The 20,795-nt window shown below is 39.4% G+C and overlaps 2 protein-coding genes across 2 annotated transcripts; one reads left to right on the top strand and one right to left on the bottom strand.

Moving 5' to 3' along the window:
• Window positions 1-3,481: 3,481 nt before the first annotated feature.
• LOC117294514 lies at window positions 3,482-7,382 on the bottom strand. The gene is made up of 2 exons (XM_033776960.1): window positions 7,325-7,382; window positions 3,482-4,361 (listed from the first exon to the last, which is right to left on the bottom strand). Exon 2 carries the CDS (start codon window positions 4,350-4,352, stop codon window positions 3,897-3,899), a length of 456 nt encoding a protein of 151 aa, XP_033632851.1. The 5' UTR covers window positions 4,353-4,361; window positions 7,325-7,382; the 3' UTR covers window positions 3,482-3,896.
• Window positions 7,383-11,702: 4,320 nt separating this feature from the next.
• Window positions 11,703-14,478, top strand: LOC117294513. Its single transcript, XM_033776959.1, has 2 exons — window positions 11,703-11,806; window positions 13,916-14,478. Exon 2 carries the CDS (start codon window positions 13,925-13,927, stop codon window positions 14,378-14,380), a length of 456 nt encoding a protein of 151 aa, XP_033632850.1. The 5' UTR covers window positions 11,703-11,806; window positions 13,916-13,924; the 3' UTR covers window positions 14,381-14,478.
• Window positions 14,479-20,795: the final 6,317 nt, after the last annotated feature.

Raw genomic sequence — 20,795 nt, 5'->3', positions numbered from 1 at the left:
GGGTTATTTGTCTTTCATTATTATCTCGCAACTTCGATGACCGATTGGGCTGAAATTTTCACAGGTTTGTTATTTTACGCATATGTTGAGATACACCAACTGTGAAGGCTAGTCTTTGACAATTACCAATGGTGTCCACTGCCTTTAATAGACAAAGTCAAATTTGTGCATTGTTTTCTTCTTTCCTTTTTCAGAAACTTTTAAGCCTTTTTTGGTCAGTCTGTATGATACAGGATAGTCTTATCAGATTGACTGCTGACCGGAAGACTGCTGACCAACACGGTTTAAATTAGTATATAGGTCTGTGCAAAACAAAATGAATTGTCAATATCTGGTAATAACACCAAGGATGCATCACAAGTGACCTTAATCACTCTAGCTCCCAAGCCCGAGGTAACCTGTAAACAAGGGTGCTTGGTGCTTGATAATGTGGACCGGAAACACTTTGGTTATAAGTCACCTGGAAGTGGTATTTTACTCAAAATAAAGGGTTTTTTTCCACAAAGATAATGTGTTTTGATGAGTAAAATGTGAATAAACAGTTAACTAAGGCACTAAAAAAATTACTTCTCATTCTAATTACAAAATTAAGAGTAGGCCCCGACCCGAGAGGGCGATGTTCAGGACAAACGTGGGTAATTATCTGCACACGTTCGTCCTGGAAAAAAAACCGCCACACACCGGGGTCGACCCAGGGAAGCTAAACGAACGCACCCAAAAAGAAAATGTGTAGTCTGGCCCCGTACACTACGTCTGGGTACCTGATCGGTATGATGCCTACACGTACAGAACTACGGTCACGGAGCAGACTGCATGCAGTACGGCTGTTGTGCGGACGGTTCACTCGGATTACCCTGCACGGTGATTCGCAAGCTAAAACATGCCCTCAAAGTTCAAACTTTCACCGTTTACACGGTGAAGTATCTCGGTCAATATGATACGAGCGCCATTATCCATCTGACCAGAAACAAAGCTTCAGTCGGGAGAAATTATTAGTACAGCCCCCTTGATCTTTTATAGTTTTCACCATTTTAAAGTTCCTTAACAACATCGAACATTATGTTGACCATAATAAAGAGAAACAAATATATCATAGGATCCTGTCCGAGCTCAACCCCTTCTGAGATCCACGACAATCCACAATACTGATTGATCCGGTAGCATTAATGAAGACGATCAAAGTACACCACTTCATAGATTCGTTGATTAAATAAATGTTTTTTTTTAACCAAAAACTCAGAAGTCGAGGTTGTTTGACCACCATGTCTTTTCAGAACAACCACTTTTACAACTCAACATTGGGGCAGATACCCATGTATTTGGTCTAATCAAATATATTCAAGACCTCAGTTGTATAAAGGTAGTGGACACTATTGGTAGTTACTCAAAATAAGTGTTAGCATAAAACCTGTCTTGGTAACGAGAAATGGGGAGAGGTTGATAGTATAAAACATTGTGTCTCCCTCTGAAGTAATGTAGTTTTCGAGAAAGAAGTAATTTTCCACGATTTTTATTTCGAGACCTCAGATTTAGAATTTGAGGTATCGAAATCAAGCATGTGAAAGCACACACCTTCGTGTGACAAGGGTGTTTTTTCTTTCATTATTATCTCGCAAATTCGACGACCGATTGAGCTCAAATTATCACAGATTTCATCATTCGTTTCCCCCCCCCCCCCCTTGTGTTCCGTCTTTCAAACGCACGTAATTCATCGAGACTGGAAGCAAAAACGGTTTATTGACATTTTAAAACAATAATAATGGTAAGATAACAAAATGTGCCTATAAATGTGGGGACGAGAATTTTCCTCACAGTTAAAATTTATGATACTGATTACAATGATTACCATCAGAAGAAGACAAAAAACATTCCCCATTGAAAAGCACTGCGAGAGTGGCAATGTTGATGAAGAAAACCAAAATCGCATCCCGTCTTTTTGAACCTTGCAAGTTCTTTCCAATCTAAAAGTAAAATACGATACACGACAATGCCTATGTCGCATATATGCCTAATATTGTTGTTAAGGTCAGCGAGTGTCAGCAGATATTTATTTATTTATTAATTTATTTATTGCAAGAAAAAAATTTACGTTTTGAAAATCGGGGTTTAAAGTGCTGACCTATGGCACTTGTCAAAGAAGAGTTAGCAGTATGGACAAATTAAAACAAACAAGAATAACTTCCGTCACCGTTTCAACCCAAAACCTAAGCATTAGTAAAAATGTCCATGCGGGCTACAGTTGCAAATGAATAAAGCAAAAAGTGAAAATCAAAGTCATCTATTACCAGGTTACATGAGGTGTCCTATAACCTCAAAGTGAGCGCTGATAACACAAGTCATGGCACATTATAATTATGTCACTGTTTTATCCAAAGTGCAATTCCCTTGGGGAGTTGAAGCCCATCCTAGATTGGACCGCTCCATATATATCTATAGAACGAGATCAGGTTCAGAGTTGTGTTTGCTGTGTATATGTACACACATTCAAACCGAAGACCTATAACAAAGGAGGACAATTGAGTCCACCGTTCGGGAAAGGTCCACAGTTGGAAAACGTTTACAAAACCAATGGGAGCTGTTGTCGGAGTATTAACAAAAGACAGGAACAGTATAAGAGGTTCACGATTGCAGGCGTATACAGGCTTGCGTCAGTTTACAGACATACAGACCTACCCAGGTCTAACCATTTGAAAGTCATTGATATCCTAGAATGGACCACTCCACATATCTAAGAGGGGTGACCAGGTCCCAGAGTACTGTATTGTTTTCTGTTGTTGTTTTAAGGGGCTGCGTTTTTGTTTGTTCACTCAAGAGTTTACAAACAATCATACAGACTTAACCAGATCTGCTCATTTGATTAATGGAGTCACTGTTCCTTGTAGCAGGCTCCCAAATGTCTTGCTGACAGCCCGTGTTGTTCCGAGGCTTCACCCCTCCCCCACTCTGCAAATCATCATTTTTGATTTCTGTGTAGACAATAACTATAGTTGAAAATTGCATTTTGTGTAATTCGGGGTTACTCTTTTACTGGACTGGACACGTTTGGTTATTTGAAAACCAGAATTTTCATATCCCAACATGTGCATTGGGCTCAGTTTGTCATGAAAGGGAAACCCCGTTTGTTGCGCACATTTGTGTGTTTTCAAATGCCTGAAAAGGGCTTCGAGCCGAAATCTTTTCAGATTCAAATATTTTAGTGAGAATTTATACGTATATTTCTCACAAAAACTACGTTATTTCAGATACTTCAGAGTGAATCGTTTCTCACAAGGTCATTAGCTCTCCGTTGCTCGTTCCCAAGTAAGGTTTTATGCTAAGAGTAACCAACGTGTCCAGTGCCTAAAAGGGTTTAATGCAAACCCAACAGATTGTTATTTAGGTTTTTGGCAGGAATGCACAAAAACTACGTTATTTCAGATACTTCAGAGTGAATCGTTTCTCACAAGGTCATTAGCTCTCCGTTGCTCGTTCCCAAGTAAGGTTTTATGCTAAGAGTAACCAACGTGTCCAGTGCCTAAAACGGTTTAATGCAAACCCAACAGATTGTTATTTAGGTTTTTGGCAGGAATGCACAAAAACTACGTTATTTCAGATACTTCAGAGTGAATCGTTTCTCACAAGGTCATTAGCTCTCCGTTGCTCGTTCCCAAGTAAGGTTTTATGCTAAGAGTAACCAACGTGTCCAGTGCCTAAAAGGGTTTAATGCAAACCCAACAGATTGTTATTTAGGTTTTTGGCAGGAATGCACAAAAACTACGTTATTTCAGATACTTCAGAGTGAATCGTTTCTCACAAGGTCATTAGCTCTCCGTTGCTCGTTCCCAAGTAAGGTTTTATGCTAAGAGTAACCAACGTGTCCAGTGCCTATAAGGGTTTAATGCAAACCCAACAGATTGTTATTTAGGTTTTTGGCAGGAATGCACATTTTGCACACTGGCGATGAGATTTGGTGCAGCAGTTTCAGCAGCGGGTTGTACGTTAACCTCATGGGTCATCACGCTTTCTCCTGCAGCATAAGGGGCTCTTGCTAACACTATGTAGGATTCCCCTTCGGTAACCATTGTAGAGATACAAAGCCCTCCTACATATCCGAACCTGGACACGTTTACTCCTTTCGTGATCGGTAGAGACGTTTTGTAGACACAGTCGACTTCAAACTTGACCGTATACAGCCCATGGGATGGTGGTGGTTGTGGCATGTGGATAACTCTACCCTTGAATGCAATTTCAGCTTTCTCCATTCGGGTAACGAAGTCTTGTGGACGCCAGTTACTAGCTATAGAACAAGATGCGGCAAAGTGTATCCCGATTACCATCAAGGTACAAACAGCGAGTCCACTCAGAGCCTTCATATTGGAAATCTAAAAACGAGGCAAAATAATGGTTTTGAATAGTTAACATGAACTGGTGTTCAAATTTGTATAAAGCTCAATGAGATCAGATACAGAAAACTTAGTTACTTTTTGTGGGTATTTAAAAAGCAACTGATGAAGCTTTTGTAAAAGTTTCATTTGTCTTGCGACCCGAGCTATTTTCGAAGCTCCATAATACACAACGTATATAATAGACGTAGACCGATTGCTCTAACCAACGTCACGTGACGTGAGATGGGTATGACACATCAACAAACGGCGTACTGCATATCAACGTGCCTTAAAAAGACAACTCCTTCAAAGTTGATCAAACTCTAGGGCTTAAAGTTGCCATGTCAGATTTTTGGCCGATTTGACCCCAAAATGTTGATTTAAAATTCAATGGGTATTTTGATGGGGGTCGAGAAAGTTACAAGCTTTCATTTGAGCCATTGCTCGAAAAAGTCCGCCAATTATTAGTAGCAGTGAAATAAAGTGCTCAAAATTAGTTTTTGTCGGGATACCACAATATATCACGTGACCAATTCTTATGTGTTTTATAAGAAACGTTTTAAGTTGTTGTCATGGTTCCTGACCATTAAAAGTAAAAGTTAAACATTTTTTCGTTAGAGCGGGTGATACTCTTTTGAAATACCATTCACTCAAAACAATCTATTTTTTAATGTTTGGGGCCAAAAATCTGACATAGCATCTTTAACCACAAACCATCAGTATTTCTTATGCTTAGAAAATACTTTGATTCAGTCTCCTGTAACATGCCAGAGAACATACCAGAGCTTGCAAACCAAATGAATGCGAATCGTATTTTTGTTCGACAACTGATGTGATGTGTTTATTTCCAAATGGTACAATAGATTGCACAATTACTGTATAACTAAATCTGGCCAAAAGAATAAGCTCAGGACATACCGTATTTTCAAAACCCAGTTTGAGTTTGAGTTATAATTACAATGTGTTAACAAGCCTTCTTATCGCCATTCGTTGGCCCATTTCAGATGCTCTTCACACAAGCTACTTATTGAAATAGGAAGGTACATTGGGTTAGAGTCAAGCCAAAGAATTTGCCCGCATTGGATCACCTTGATGTTGAAACAGAAATCCATTTTCTAGGAATACTATGTTGGCTTACATTATTGATCATTGTAAGGCTTTGAAACTCTTGGCAGGGAAGACAGGTTTAAGTTTTTGATGGACACTCCCGATGAAGCTATTATTATTTGCGTTGCCAAGTACGTCTTTTTATTTCCTGCTTTCAAATTGTGTGATTATTAGTTTTTGTTCTAAGTTAAATTCCTTTCCGTATGACTTATTCATTCGCTGTATTTTGTTTTTATAGTATTGTTACCCTCCCCAGGGTAATGGGGTGTGTTCCAGTTTGGAATAGAACATAATACAATACAATACAATTATTGCGTTGCATTGCTTTTTGTTCAATCGAGGCCTTCTTTCATTCATTCGTTCATTCATACAACATTTATTTCAATATCACAGAAAGACAAAAATACAGAAGTGCATGCTGAAAAAAGACAATTATATTAAGTAATGTAACAAAAGAGAAATAATACAAAATGTCCATAGTATCTCTTCTCTTGAAGTTCTTGTTTATTATATTATAATAAACAAGAACTTAAAGAACTATGATTTGAACACCTGCAGCCTGCCTCAGGACTCCATTTTATCTGAGAGACCTGCTTGAACAAAATTGTCAAGTCGTGAACTTTGCTGAACTTCACTCAAAATGTTTTCAATGAATAAGGAAACCGAGTCAACTGATTTTAAATAGATTTCAATTGTGTGAAAAAACAATAATTTCGAATACCCTTATCCAGCGCTTTTCTGAGAGATTTGTAAAAAGCCCCGTTACGTAATCAAAACGTCAAAACGTCATAGTTGGGAGCTCCAATGTGTAAAGCCGCTTTGTTACAGCGTGGAGGTATAACAAAGCAAACTCCCATAGATGACGTCAGCGGCATTGTCCTTTGACGCGCGCCGTCAATGGCAGAAGTGTTTTTAGTTTTTCAAAACCTTTAGGTTGGGGTCTGATTTTTTAATCGATAATTACAAACAATTCAGAAATGTACGCATATCAAAATTACATTAAAATGATGAACAAGTGCATTATAAAAAAGTTAAAATAGCATTTCCGTTGAAAATATTCCGCTCAGTTGTAGTTTGGTGGCCCTGAAGAGACATCGCATGTCGCAAACCGGCGCGAATTAAGTATGGAATGTTTAATTAAATTAATTGCAAATACTATGTTCGCAGTTGTAACTATGCGATGTCGTGAAATTGTTGGCAAGTGTGCGCAGACGCATAGCAATAGTGTGAAATGTTTTGCAAATAAGTATGTGCGCAGACGTGCGATGTCGTGAAATTCTCCTCAAAATGCGCGTCGATGTTTGAAATGTTAAATTAATCACAATAGTTAAAAAATCCGCCAACGTTGGCGGCAGTTTATTTAAACCATCAATTGAATTATTGTCCGGAGCCCTACCAATAAAGGAAATGTCAACCAATGTAGTTGTTTACAATAAAATTAACCTGTGCAAATTTTACGTTAAAATTTGATCGCGTTATTGAAATATCGCCAATACTCTGTATCAAATAATGTCCACACAGGAAGAATACTCAATGAATATACACGCGGAGAAGTATAACCATACACAAACACTTCTTGTATTAACATTTTGGGGATGTGAGAAGTTACCTCTTTCTCAAAGACTACATTACTCCAGAGGGAAATATTTCTCACAAAGTGTAAAACTATCAACAGCTCTCCATTGCTGGTTACCAAAGTTTTTAAGCTCGTTATTATTTCAGGTATCAAGAAATAAACCAAAAAGAAAACTGACTGGATACTTGTTCTTTGTTCAAAATTTACCCAGTCAGTTTCTTTTATGTGTAGTAAAATAATCACACACTATGTAAGTAATCTAAAAGGTCCGACTGACCTTTACCGGTACGTTAGCGCTACAGATATCATTCAGTCTTGATGTAACGAACTTTGGTTGGTTTAGGCCGAAGTGATGCCCTTTATATACCCTGGTTCACAATGTCTTCATCAACTCACGACCATCTGCTATATTGATACTTAAACCCGTGATGTCAGCTGATGACTGGTTGCAACTATATCAACCCCTATAATTCATGGAATAGTTGCTCAATTAAAGTAAGAAATATCCCTATTTTGATAAACAGCTTGACGAAAACATTTGGTCCACCAGACTGGGTTTCAAAAGGCCTTTTTCACTCTGTCCAAAGTCTCGGGGTCGGACCGGTTCCGAACCATAGATTTTGTTCAACCCGTTACACACTATTAAAATTTCAATCCACCTCCGATCCGGGTAGCATGCTCTAGCCGGATCAAAATCAACCCTGGCAGGGACCAGGGTTGAAAATCTCAATCCGGATCGAAATTGCATTTTTCGGGATGGACCATTTTACGGTTCACGCATTAGCCGGTTCACGTAAAGACCAGTGCAAATGTTGTTTCTCTCTAATCCGAGTCGAAAAGAAGCGAGGCTGAACCGGAGAGGACCCGGTAGGTTTCAACGCGGTTCGAAATGGAGGTAGTGTGAAAAGCCTAAAGTTACGCTTATAACTTCACACAATTTTAACTTGATTAGATCATAGATCAGATTGTGATAAACTTTCGTAAAGATTTGTTGTTGACAAAAAGAACCCACGGGTATAGTGTCATCACAGCACGACAATCCCACGCTAACCCGGGTAGAGTGTCATCAAAGCACGGCCACAATCCCACGCTACCCCGGGTAGAGTGTAATCACAGCACGGCCACAATCCAACGCTACCCCGGGTAGAGTGTCATCACAGCACGGCCACAATCCGACGCTACCCCAGGTATAGTGTAATCACAATACGGCCACAATCCCACGCTACCCGGGTAGAGTTTCATCACAGCACGGCCACAATCCCACGCTACCCCGGGTAGAGTGTCATCACAGCACGGCCACAATCCCTCGCTACCCCGGGTATAGTGTCATCACAGTACGGCCACAATCCCTCGCTACCCCGGGTAAAGTGTCATCACAGCACGGCCACAATCCGACGCTACCCCGGGTATAGTGTCATCACAGCACGGCCACAATCCCACGCTACCCCGGGTAGAGTGTCATCACAGCAAGACCACAATCCCACGCTACCCCGGGTAGAGTATCATCACAGCACGGCGACGATCCCAAGCTGCCCGGGTAGAGTGTCATCACAGCACGGCAACATTCCCACGCTACCCCGGGTATAGTGTCATCACAGCACGACCACAATCCCACGCTACCCCGGGTAGAGTGTCATCACAGCACGACCACAATCCCAAGCTGCCCCGGGTAGAGTGTCATCACAGCACGGCAACATTCCCACGCTACCCCGGGTATAGTGTCATCACAGCACGGCAACATTCCCACGCTACCCCGGGTAGAGTATCATCACAGCACAACCACAATCCCACGCTACCACGGGTAGAGTGTCATCACAGCACGACCACAATCCCACGCTGCCCCGGGTATAGTGTCATCACAGCACGGCAACATTCCCACGCTACCCCGGGTAGAGTATCATCACAGCACGACCACAATCCCACGCTGCCCCGGGTAGAGTGTCATCACAGCACGGCAACATTCCCACGCTACCACGGGTAGAGTGTCTTCACAGCACGACCACAATCCCACGCTACCCCGGGTAGAGTGTCATCACAGCACGGCAACATTCCCACGCTACCACGGGTAGAGTGTCTTCACAGCACGACCACAATCCCACGCTACCCCGGGTAGAGTATCATCACAGCACGGCAACATTCCCACGCTACCACGGGTAGAGTGTCTTCACAGCACGACCACAATCCCACGCTACCCCGGGTAGAGTATCATCACAGCACGGCGACGATCCCATGCTACCCCGGGTAGAGTGTAATCACAGCAAGGCCACATTCCAACGCTGCCCCGGGTAGAGTAGGGACTTTTCGCTTTCGACGACGGATGGTTCTGCGACGGTAAAGATGACATTTGGCGTCATCTGCGCATGCGTCGGCTTTGAGGACGGTCGTCCCTCAATTTCTACGACAGTACTTGGGATGAATCTTCGTTGTGCTGAAAACGACAACGTTTAGAGCTGAACAACCGTCGCAAAACCATCCGTCGTCGAAAACGAAAAGTCCCTGCCGTCATCACAGCACGGCAACGATCCCACGCTACATACCCCGGGTAGAGTATCTACGTAGGTTAAAATGCCACGGTCTTGTGACAACTTGTTAAAGTTGGAGTACTCAGTGATACATCAACTAGTTCGATAATAAAAACGTTTGATTGATAACGATATCTATTAAAGCACAATGAATGATTGCATGTAGATGGATTAGGTTTCGAGATAACTTTACTTCAGATATATAAATCTTTACAGCACTATATCACATTCTAATAACTATAATCTAATCAAGTGAAACATAATCTTGGACATGTGTTCAGTTTTTGGCGTAACTTTGAAACCCAGTCTGGTGGACAAGATGTTTTTGTAAAAGTATTTGCTGCTATTGCTTACTTTATTTGAGCATTTATTCCATGAAATATATAATAGAGGTTGATAGAGTCATCAATAGAGTCATCAGTAGACATCACGGTCGAAGTGTCAATAACAGATGGTCGTGAGTTCATTAGCGTTGGACGACGAACTGCACACATGACTGGCACGGTACTGGGCAACAGGTATTGGTACCGTGAGGTCGAAGCACAGTTTTTCGAGGTTTTTCAACCTCGTACAACGAACTCGAAAACAAAGCCACAACAATAGACTGGGCCCCTGTCTTTATCTGCAAGGATAAATTCACTACCTGCTACTCAGATCCAGTGGTTCCATTGAATACAATGATAATATCATTGGATAAAAAATGTGCACAGTGACATGAGCTTTCCATAGATGCCCAAATAGTCCGCCATAGAACTTGACTGCGTATCTCTATGTAAAATGAATGTAGGTCAGAGGTGCATGTACACGCCGGCAGGAGGCCAGTCTCTGGCGTTATTCACGAGCCTGAAAGTGTGACGTCAGATGTTTAGGCTACCGCAACAGAGCCCTTTTCCTACTGTAAACAAAACGGCGACGTTGGGACGAGGTTGAAAAACCTCGAAAACCATGCTTCGACCCCCACGGTACCAAGTATTGTAATTAAGTGCATGTCCACGAGAGGACCATGCAGACCGTGATAAGGTGGGGGTGAACGGAGTTGGCTGAAATTTGGTTTGTATGTAGGTCATAGATAGCCTTGAGGTTTTGTACAATTTAAGGCAAATCCGACCTCCCCAGCAGAAAAAAGAGCCAAAAATGTGTTGTTTTGAGAGAAAAATTGGCGATTTTTAAGATTTTGGGCTACAGCAGAACGATGACATTTCCAATGTCTAAACGTTGTATCCTGACCTCAACAAGAAACTCAAAATTGGGGAAAAAATCATCTTAAAGACACTGGACACTATTGGTAATTGTCAAAGACCAGTCTTCTCACTGTGATGACACTCTACCCGGGGTAGCGTGGGATTGTTGCCGTGCTGTGGTGACTCTACCCGGGACATCTAATCTATGATCTAATCAAGTTAAAATGAAACATTATTGGTCATTATGGGAGTCAAATTTTTGACAAACTCGTCCGATCCAACGCGACGTGTTCCTTTAAAAGTTGGAGTATACAATGATACATCAACAAGTTTCCAATCTATTCCAATCATTCGCTGTAATTTTAGCAATATACAATTTGTTCGTGGTTTTGTATTGTGCTTTACATTTTATTGTTCGGTTTTATGAACATGTTTATTATAATAATAATAATAATAATAATAATAATAATAATTTTTTAATGTCTCCAATTGCCAATGGAAAACAATTATCTGTATATGTTATGCGGACAATAAAGAATTATAATCTAATCTAATCTAAAGTTCGATAACAAGTAATACTCAGTGATACATCAACTAGTTCGATAATAAGTAATTTTCAAAAACTTTTGATTGATTATGATATATATTAAAGCACAATGAATCATTGCATGTAGATGGTTTAAGTTTCGAGACAACTTTACTTCAGATATATAAATCTTTACGGCACTATATCACATTCTAATATTAGAATCTAATCCAAGTTCAAATGAAACATGATCTTGGCCATGTGTTATTGGCGTAACTTTGAAACCCAGTCTGGTTGACAAGATGTTGTCGCCAAGTTGTTACCTGCTATTCCATGAATTATATAGGTTGATATAGTTGCAACCAGTCATCAGCTGACATCACAGGTTTAAGTATCAATAGCAGATGGTCGTGAGTTGATGAGGACATTGTCAACCAGCTTTATATAAAGGGCATCACTTCGGCCTAAACCAACCAAAGTTCGTTACATCAAGACTGAATGCTAACTGTAGCGCTAACGTACCGGTAAAGGTAAGTCGGATCTTTTAGATTACTTACATAGTGTGTATTTATTTTACTACACATAAAAGAAACTGACGGGGTAAATTTTGAACAAAGAACAAGTATCCAGTCAGTTTTCTTTTTGGTTTATTTCTTGATACCTGAAATAGGAACGAGCTTAAAAACTTTGGTAACGAGCAATGGAGAGAGCTGTTGATAGTTTTACACTTTGAGAGAAATATTTCCCTCTGTAGTAAGGTAGTCTTTTAGAAAGAGGTAATTTCTCACATCCCCAAAATTTGAATATAAGAAGTGTCCGTGTATGGTTATACTTCTCAGCGTGTGTATTCCTTGAGTATTCTTCCTGTGTGGACATTATTTGATACGGAGTTTTGGCGACATTTCAATCAATCAATCAATCAATCAATAAAACATTTATTTCCACATTCACATCACATGGAGGCATCATCCTAAAAGCCGAGGCTTGTGGCGGATGTGCCCGTTACAAGATTACAGAACAAAACAGGAATACAGCACTAAATAGACGAATAAATAAATACATACCACTACGGTAGATAACTACACAAAGGTTTGACCATGGTTAAACAATGTAAATATAACTATGAAGCAGAACAATCCATGTAAGTGAAGTAAACAAAGGGCCAACAATAACGCGATCACATTTTAAAGTGAAATTTGCACAGGTTAATTTTATTGTAAACAACTACATTGGTTGACATTTCCTTTATTGGTAGGGCTCCGGACAATAATTGAATTGATGGTTTAAATAAACTGCCGCCAACAATGGCAGATTTTTTTTTACTATTGTGATTAATTTAACATTTCAAACGTCGACGCGCATTTTGAGGAGAATTTCACGACATCGCACGTCTGCGCACATACTTATTTGCAAAACATTTCACAACACTGCTATGCGTCTGCGCACACTTGCAAACAATTTCACGACATCGCGAAGTTACAACTGCGAACATAGTATTTGCAATTAATTTAATGAAACATTCCATACTTAATGCGCGTACATTTGCGACATGCGATGTCTCTTCAGGGCCACCAAACCACAACTGAGCGGAATGTTTTCAACGGAAATGGTATTTTAACTTTTTTATAATGCACTTGTTAATCATTTTAATGTAATTTTGATATATGTACACTTCTGAATTTTTTGAAATTATCGATTAAAAAATCAGACCCCAACCTAAAGGTGTTGAGAAACTAAAAACACTTCTGCCGTTGACGGCGCGCGTCAAAGGACAATGCCGCTGACGTCATCTCTGGGAGTTTGCTTTGTTATACCTCCACGCTGTAACAAAGCGGCTTTACACATTGGAGCTCCCAACTATGACGTTTTGAAAGTGATTACGTACCGGGGGTTTTCGCAAATCTCTCAGAAAAGCGCTGGATACGGGCATTCGAAATAACTATTGTTTTTTACACAATTGAAATCTATTTATAATCATATGACTCGATTTCCTTATTCATTGAAAACATTTTAAGTGAAATTCAGCAAAGTTCACGACTTGACATTTTTGTTCAAACAGGTCTTTAAACTACACTCAGATAAAATGGATTCCTGAGGCAGGCTGCAGGTGTTCAAATCATAGTTAAGTTCTTGTTTATTATAATATAATAAACAAGAACTTCAAGAGGAAGAGACTCTATGGCCATTTTGTATTATTCCTCTTTTGTTACTTTAATTATAATATTGTCTTTTTTAGCATGCACTTCTGTATTTTCGTCTTTCTGTGATATGGACATAAATGTTGTGTGAATGAACGAATGAATGAAAGACAAACAAATGCAACACAATAATCATGTCTTTTTAACGCAAGTTGATATGCAGAACGCCGTGTTCGTTGATGTGTCATACCCATATCATGTCACGTGACGTTGGTTAGAGCAATCGGTCTACGTCTATTAGGACTACGTTGTGTATTATGGAGCTTCGAAAAATGCTCGGGTCGCAAGACAACAGAAACATTTACAAAAACTTCACCAGTTGCTTTTAAATACCCACCAAAAGTGACTAAGTTTTCTGTTTCTGATCTCATTGAGCTTTATACAAATTTGAACACCAGTTCATGTTAACTATTAAAAACCATTGTTTTGCCTTGTTTTTAGATTTCCAATATGAAGGCTCTGAGTGGACTCGCTGTTTGTACCTTGATGGTAATCGGGATACACTTTGCCGCATCTTGTTCTATAGCTAGTAACTGGCGTCCACAAGACTTCGTCACCCGAATGGAGACAGCTGAAATTGCATTCAAGGGTAGAGTTATCCACATGCCACAAACACCACCATCCCATGGGCTGTATACGGTCAAGTTTGAAGTCGACTGTGTCTACAAAACGTCTCTACCGATCACGAAAGAAGTAAACGTGTCCAGGTTCGGATATGTAGGAGGGCTTTGTGTCTCTACAATGGTTACCGAAGGGGAATCCTACATAGTGTTAGCAAGAGCCCCTTATGCTGCAGGAGAAAGCATGATGATCCATGAGGTTAACGTACAACCCGCTGCTGAAACTGCTGCACCAAATCTCATCGCCAGTGTGCAAAATGTACATTCTTGCCAAAAACCTGAATAACAATCTGTTGGGTTTGCATTAAACCCTTAAAGGCACTGGACACGTTGGTTACTCTTAGCATAAAACCTTACTTGGGAACGAGCAAAGGAGAGCTAATGACCTTGTGAGAAACGATTCACTCTGAAGTATCTGAAATAACGTAGTTTTTGTGAGAAATATACGTATAAATTCTCACTAAAATATTTGAATCTGAAAAGATTTCGGCTCGAAGCCCTTTTCAGGCATTTGAAAACACACAAATGTGCGCAACAAACGGGGTTTCCCTTTCAGTATTTTCTTGCAACTTCGATGACAAATTGAGCCCAATGCACATGTTGGGATATGAAAATACTGGTTTTCAAATAACCACACGTGTCCAGTCCAGTAAAAGAGTAACCCCGAATTACACAAAATGCAATTTTCAACTATAGTTATTGTCTACAAAGAAATCAAAAATGATGATTTGCAGAGTGGGGGAGGGGTGAAGCTGTGCACATTGATTATGGATCCCTTTATCGTTAGATCAAAGCCATTCATATTTCATTGATCAAGTCTTTGTAAGAGTTACGGTATGAAATAAATACGAAATGAAGCCATTAGTATGGCTTCATTTCGTATTTTTTTTTTCAATCTCCTTTTTAAATTGCTTTGGTGTTTCCATATTTTAGCAATAACTTCGTTATTAAGTTTGGAGGAATTCGGCGTAAAGCTCAAAGACATCGAAACTTACTTGTTTGTGTTTATTTATTATTTATTTTTTATTTATTTCTTGTTTATCCTGGGAAATCCATTCAGTGAGAAAAACTCACTGATCTCCCATGGATCCCAGCTAATAACAAACTACAGAAGTGAACTTAAGATAAAATATTACAAATTTACACAGAAAAACATTGCACATTCATTAAAAAAAAAAACACTAGATCCAAGCACACAAACATTTTGAAAACTGCAAAAAAACGTTTTTAAATAGGACGAAGAAATTTAAAAGGGGGAAAAATACAAATCCATTAAAAACACACAACCAAATACAAAAAAAACAAACAGATGAACCACAATGGAGTAATAACAACAGCCAGTAAAATCTGTGTTATCTGAATTGCTTCAATGAATGTCATAATTCCTGTCCGGTCACTATGGTAGTAACCGTGCAGGAATTGCACACGACAGTTTCCTTGATTATTTGAGGCTTCGTCGAATTGCTTTAACTGACCATGTCATCTGTTAGTTGCTACTGGTATATGTTAGTTTAAAGGCACTGGACACTATTGGTAATTACTCAAAATAATTGTTAGCATAAAACCTTACTTGGTGAGGAGACCTGCTGATAGTTATATACATTGTAAGAAACGGCTCCCTCTGAAGTAATGAAGTTTTTGAGAAATAAGTAATTTCTCAGTAAAATATTTGAATCGATTTCGAGATTTTTCTTGTAACATTCTCTCGCAACTTCGACGACCAACTGAGTTCAAATTTTCACAGGTTTGTTATTTTATGCATAAATTGAGATATACAAAGTGAGAAGACTGGTCTTTGACAAAGGTGTCCATTGTCTTTAACCACCTCCATCAAGTTTCTGAGATAGGGTTTCATTTAACGAAATTAAATAGTATTCGATCTCATGAAGACTGTGTCAGTTTGTAATGATTTAGTGTGCGTTTGTGACTAATCATTAGATGAAATAATGCCGATAACAATAATTATGCAGAGTTTTATGTAGCTCTCTATCTAACCCTGCAGAGAAAGTAACATTCAACAAAAAGAGGAATATCACAAGAATAAGCAAAAAATACGTAAATTAAACAAGTGACTTTTGAGAGACTGGATGAAAACTGACAGTGAGTGGTGGAAACCGTACGGTACGGTTTCAGTTTTTTTGGCTCAATTGCTTGGGCTTCTATGGTGGTGGGTTTTGGAAACAACGAATAATAATGTTGTTATTCATATATAGATGATCGGAAGCTTCTTGTTGGCTTGCACAGTTGAATGAGTTTGGTAACAATGGAGTTTTGGGACATTTAAAAACCACTGTTTTGTTATATTTTACTTCAACATGCTGAGATTCTTTTAATTAATTTGTTGGTTTTAGCGTTTGGCATTGGTTGATAGTAGGCTTTATACGTATGGTGCTCCATCGATTCTTGGTCTAAAGCCCGGTTCATACTTCATGTGAATGCGAATGCGAAGCGAATCTTGACGTCACAAATTCCAAAATCTGCTCTACCCCTTGCGAATATCGCTGCGAAAGGAGGGTGTGACGTCAAATTCACGTCAAATTCGCTTCGCATTCGCATTCAGTATGAACCGGGCTTTAGTGAACGGGAAATAAGTATAGGGAAACCATCAACAAAATTGCGCACAATCCACAACAATGCTGGTAACCTGATTCTGCTAAGCAATAACGTTCGGTGTTTAGCGAGTTTTGTGCTTACAGGCTGTTTGAAATTGAGGCAAGGAGCCTTGCATATCACATTCCAGTTCTTGGGCTTGTTTTAAACATATTGGATGAGTCTCTGGGCCTGATTTGACTTTTGAAACACCGCTCAAACCGACACTGCTCAAAAATTGATAACGGAGCCCAAGTCATGACTGGAGCCCAAGCTGAGGTTTGGGGGGAAAGCCCTTGTTTATGCGTATGCGCATGCTCTGCATTTAAAGTTTGACTGTTTCATCAGCTTCCAAACGTTTCCGCCTATATAGGAGGAACCAAGATACGTTTGAGGTGCTGTTGAGGGTCATATTAAAGTTTGAGCCTGGGAATCGAGGGGAGGGGGTCTAGTGTTTTTTTATACTCTGTGACCCATTGAGTTCAAATTTTGACAGATTTGTTGTTTCATACATTTGTTGGGATACACTAACCTGGTCTTTGGCAGTTATCATGCCTTTAATATGTGTGAAGAACACGTACATGTACCTTACACAATTGGTGTATGGGGTTATCTAAACCTCGCTCATACTCTCTTAATGTAAAAGAGTGAAAAACCACTCGTTTTGTCCGCCATACCACTCTTGCAAAGAAGCCGTATGGCGGACAACTCTTTTAAGTGTGAAAGACGGGTATTTTCCACTCAAATTTAGAGTGAACTTCGTTCCTAATTTTACTCAAAAGGAGTGACACAGTGTGACTTTCACTCTTAAAGCCATTGGACACTTTCGGTATAGAAACAAAATAAAAGTTCACAGATTTACAAATAACTTACAGGGTAAACCGAAGGTAATAGTGAAAGACTTCTCTTGAAATATTATTCCATGAAATGCTTTACTTTTTGAGTTGACAAAACATTAAAACAATGTAAATTCTCGATATCGAGAATTACGGATTTATTTTAAACACATGTCATGACACGGCGAAACGTGCGGAAACAAGGGTGAGTTTTCCCGTTATTTTCTTCCGACTCCGATGACCGATTGAGCCTAATTTTTCACAGAAGTTGTGATACACGAAGTGTGGGCCTTGGACAATACTGGTTACCGAAAGTGTCCAATGGCTTGAACAGAGCGAAACTGACTCCACTCAGACAAGAGAGGGACATTTTCACTTGTTTACATAAGATAGTAAGAGGGGTACCACTTGGCTCAGGCAGGAGATAAATGTATTTCGCCAGCAAAATGGAAAACAAACAAGGTAAAATTGAATAGTCATCTCATGTGATAAGATGTTTCGATACGGTACGCTGCAAACAAAGCACTTTGCAGCCGTTTTTAAAACGTTATAAATTCCTTGATATTCTACCCGTTTATATTTGACAACAATTCGAATATGTGATGGCCCTAGGGGAGACTGTGCAGGTCTGCGAAATACGTTTACGCGTTTAAAAGCGTTTCTGCTACAGTTAGCACGAAAACTTGCTTAACCTTTGCGATTTTTGTGTGCATGCAATGCTTAATACAAATGGGCCCAGAACATTAAACAAGGAAAAAAAAAAAAAAAAGAGGAATTGGTCAAGATACAACAGAAACCAGTTTTTCCATGGGGTTCACTTAAAAGATAGGAATCCAGGGATGCGATAATATTAATTGAATTCACAACGTCTGATAATATCTCTTCAATTCTATGCACACAATAATAAGCTTCTTCGTTTTATTATAGTTTTTTTTTTTTTTTTTTTCAGAAACTCGTTTGCGAAAAACTGCCTACAGCATTCGAACCTTTCCATCCACCGCTCAATGACTGCTACCGAACATATTAACTGAGTAATTATGCTAACAAAGAATGCTGTAGTAGAATCCGTGTACCCCTATACATAACTAATGCGCTTTTGATTTGGTTACCTTTCTATGCACTGACAATTTTTCTTGAATTTTGAATTATTTTCAAATTGTCCATAAAGTATATGGAATAAACGTCAAATTTTATTGAATTATTGAATTTAACCCCGGGCAGAGCATAATAGCGAGATGAATTTATCGTCCTTCGGATGGGACGTAAAGCCGTGTGTCCCATGTGTTGTGTAACGCATGTAAAAGAACCCAGTGCAGCTATCGAAAAGAGAAGGGGTTTGCCCTGGTGTTCCTGGCTGTGGCTGCTGTATGCGCCGTAGCACTAAGGTGCTACATAATTGGGTCTCAGAATTCATCACTGATGGAATAACCTATCTTTCTGAAAGTTTGTATATACTCAGCGCCTTGAGTTCCTTGTTTGGTAGATACGTGCGCTAACTTATAATTCGATATTACTATTACTATTAAAGTACTTCCCATTTTCCCCCAAAAAAACCTCACACTCAAGTCGGCTACTTTCTCGCAAAACAAGCTGAAATTGTTCGTATTAAAACTGCTTTACAATGCCAATGACTCTTAATTATAGTTTACTGACCCCATGTAATTGGTTAACGCTTTTTGTATAATTATCGGTTTACAAAGGTCAACACACTGCATAATTATATACACCTGTGTATAACTTGCAGGCATTTTTGGTTGTCAGAAGTTAAAATCGGGACTCCAAATTAATTTTTGACCGCAGGCCTTATTAGGTCAGTGATTTCACCGTCGGGCCCAAACTGGCCACCTGACGAGTCCACCTGTCTTGTGGGTTACTGTTTAATTGAATAATTATACCTCGCAAGAACAATGTTCATTATGGAGTCTGGTTCAGATAAATATTTTTCTCGACAATTCTATTAAAAGCAGTGGACACAATTGGTAATTACTCAAAATAATTATTAGCATAAAACCTCACTTGGTAACGAGTAATGGGGAGTTGTTGATAGTATAAAACATTGTGAGAAACGGCTCTCTCTGAAGTGACGTGGTTTTCGAGAAAGAAGTAACTTTCCATGAATTTGATTCGAGACCTCAAGTTTAGAATTTGCGGTCTCGAAATCAAGCATTGGAACGCACACAACTTCGTGTGACATGGGTGTTTTTTCTTTCATTATTATCGCGCAACTTCGATGACCGATCGAGCTCAAATGTTCACAGGTTTGTTATGTTCTGCATATGATGATATACAACAAGCGAGAAGACTGGTCTTTGACAATTACCAATAGTGTCCATTGTCTTTAGGTGTATGTATTTAATTTTTCATCGAGTATCAACGTATGACTAACAACACAAAATGAGGGATCGCTTGTCGTAATGCTTGGTGAAATAAATACAGTGAATGTCCGTCTCATTTAGATTCTGGTTTTGAAAAATGATTGAGCTTTAATACAAGCCCATTGGTCATGTTGGTCCCCCCCCCCCTCCCATATCCGAGCCCCGCAACAAGATGCTGGGTCGGACCCTAAAGTGTTTTTTTATCCGAAAACATATTACGATGGATTGTAATCGTCCCATGCATTTGAATCTGATCCCAAGATCGCCCTCAAGCAAGAACCAGTGTTCTCATTGGGGGTCCATCCCAACATATGCCGAAAAAAATTAAACCTGTGAAATCTGGACCATTGTTGCACAAAATTTGATTGGTTTCTTATGACCCCAAAAGACTTCAGAATTTGGTCAAAAGACTTCAGAATTGAAGTCTTTTTACTCTTTTAATATTCGAGTGAGAAACTACATCTTTCTCAAAAACTACTTTACTGCAGACGGAGCCGTTTCTTTCCATTGCTTGTTTGCCAGGTAAGTTTTTATGCTAACAACTGCTTTGAGTAATTACCAATAGTGACCAGTGCCTTTAAACTCTCTTGATGTTAGTTAATACCGTGACAGTGCCTCGAGATTTTTATTTTATTCTATTTTTTCTATAAGTATGCTTTTCGTCAACGAAAAACAAACGATGACCCCATACCTTTAAAACTTTCAACCGCACAGTCCGCAAGGAATATCACTTCACAAAATGATCATAATGCAAAATTCCAATAATAGCTCCCATAATATATAGCTTATACAATGTCTCTCAGAATCCAGTAAATTCAACCGAATTGGAGAAAACATGTAGAAACAATGAGACACTCTGGAGCGCGTCATCCCCAGACGCTCTTTCAAATCAATCCGCTAA

Source organism: Asterias rubens, chromosome 9 (genome assembly GCF_902459465.1).
Source record: "Asterias rubens chromosome 9, eAstRub1.3, whole genome shotgun sequence".
Taxonomy (NCBI): Eukaryota; Metazoa; Echinodermata; class Asteroidea; order Forcipulatida; family Asteriidae; genus Asterias; species Asterias rubens.
The sequence above is the reverse complement of the archived record's forward strand: the minus strand, read 5'-3'. Positions and strand labels throughout refer to the sequence as shown.

Excerpts from the sequence above, each read along its gene's own strand:
- LOC117294514 (XM_033776960.1), bottom strand. The coding sequence starts at position 4,352 with ATGAAGGCTCTGAGTGGACTCGCTGTTTGTACCTTGATGGTAATCGGG.
- LOC117294513 (XM_033776959.1), top strand. The coding sequence starts at position 13,925 with ATGAAGGCTCTGAGTGGACTCGCTGTTTGTACCTTGATGGTAATCGGG.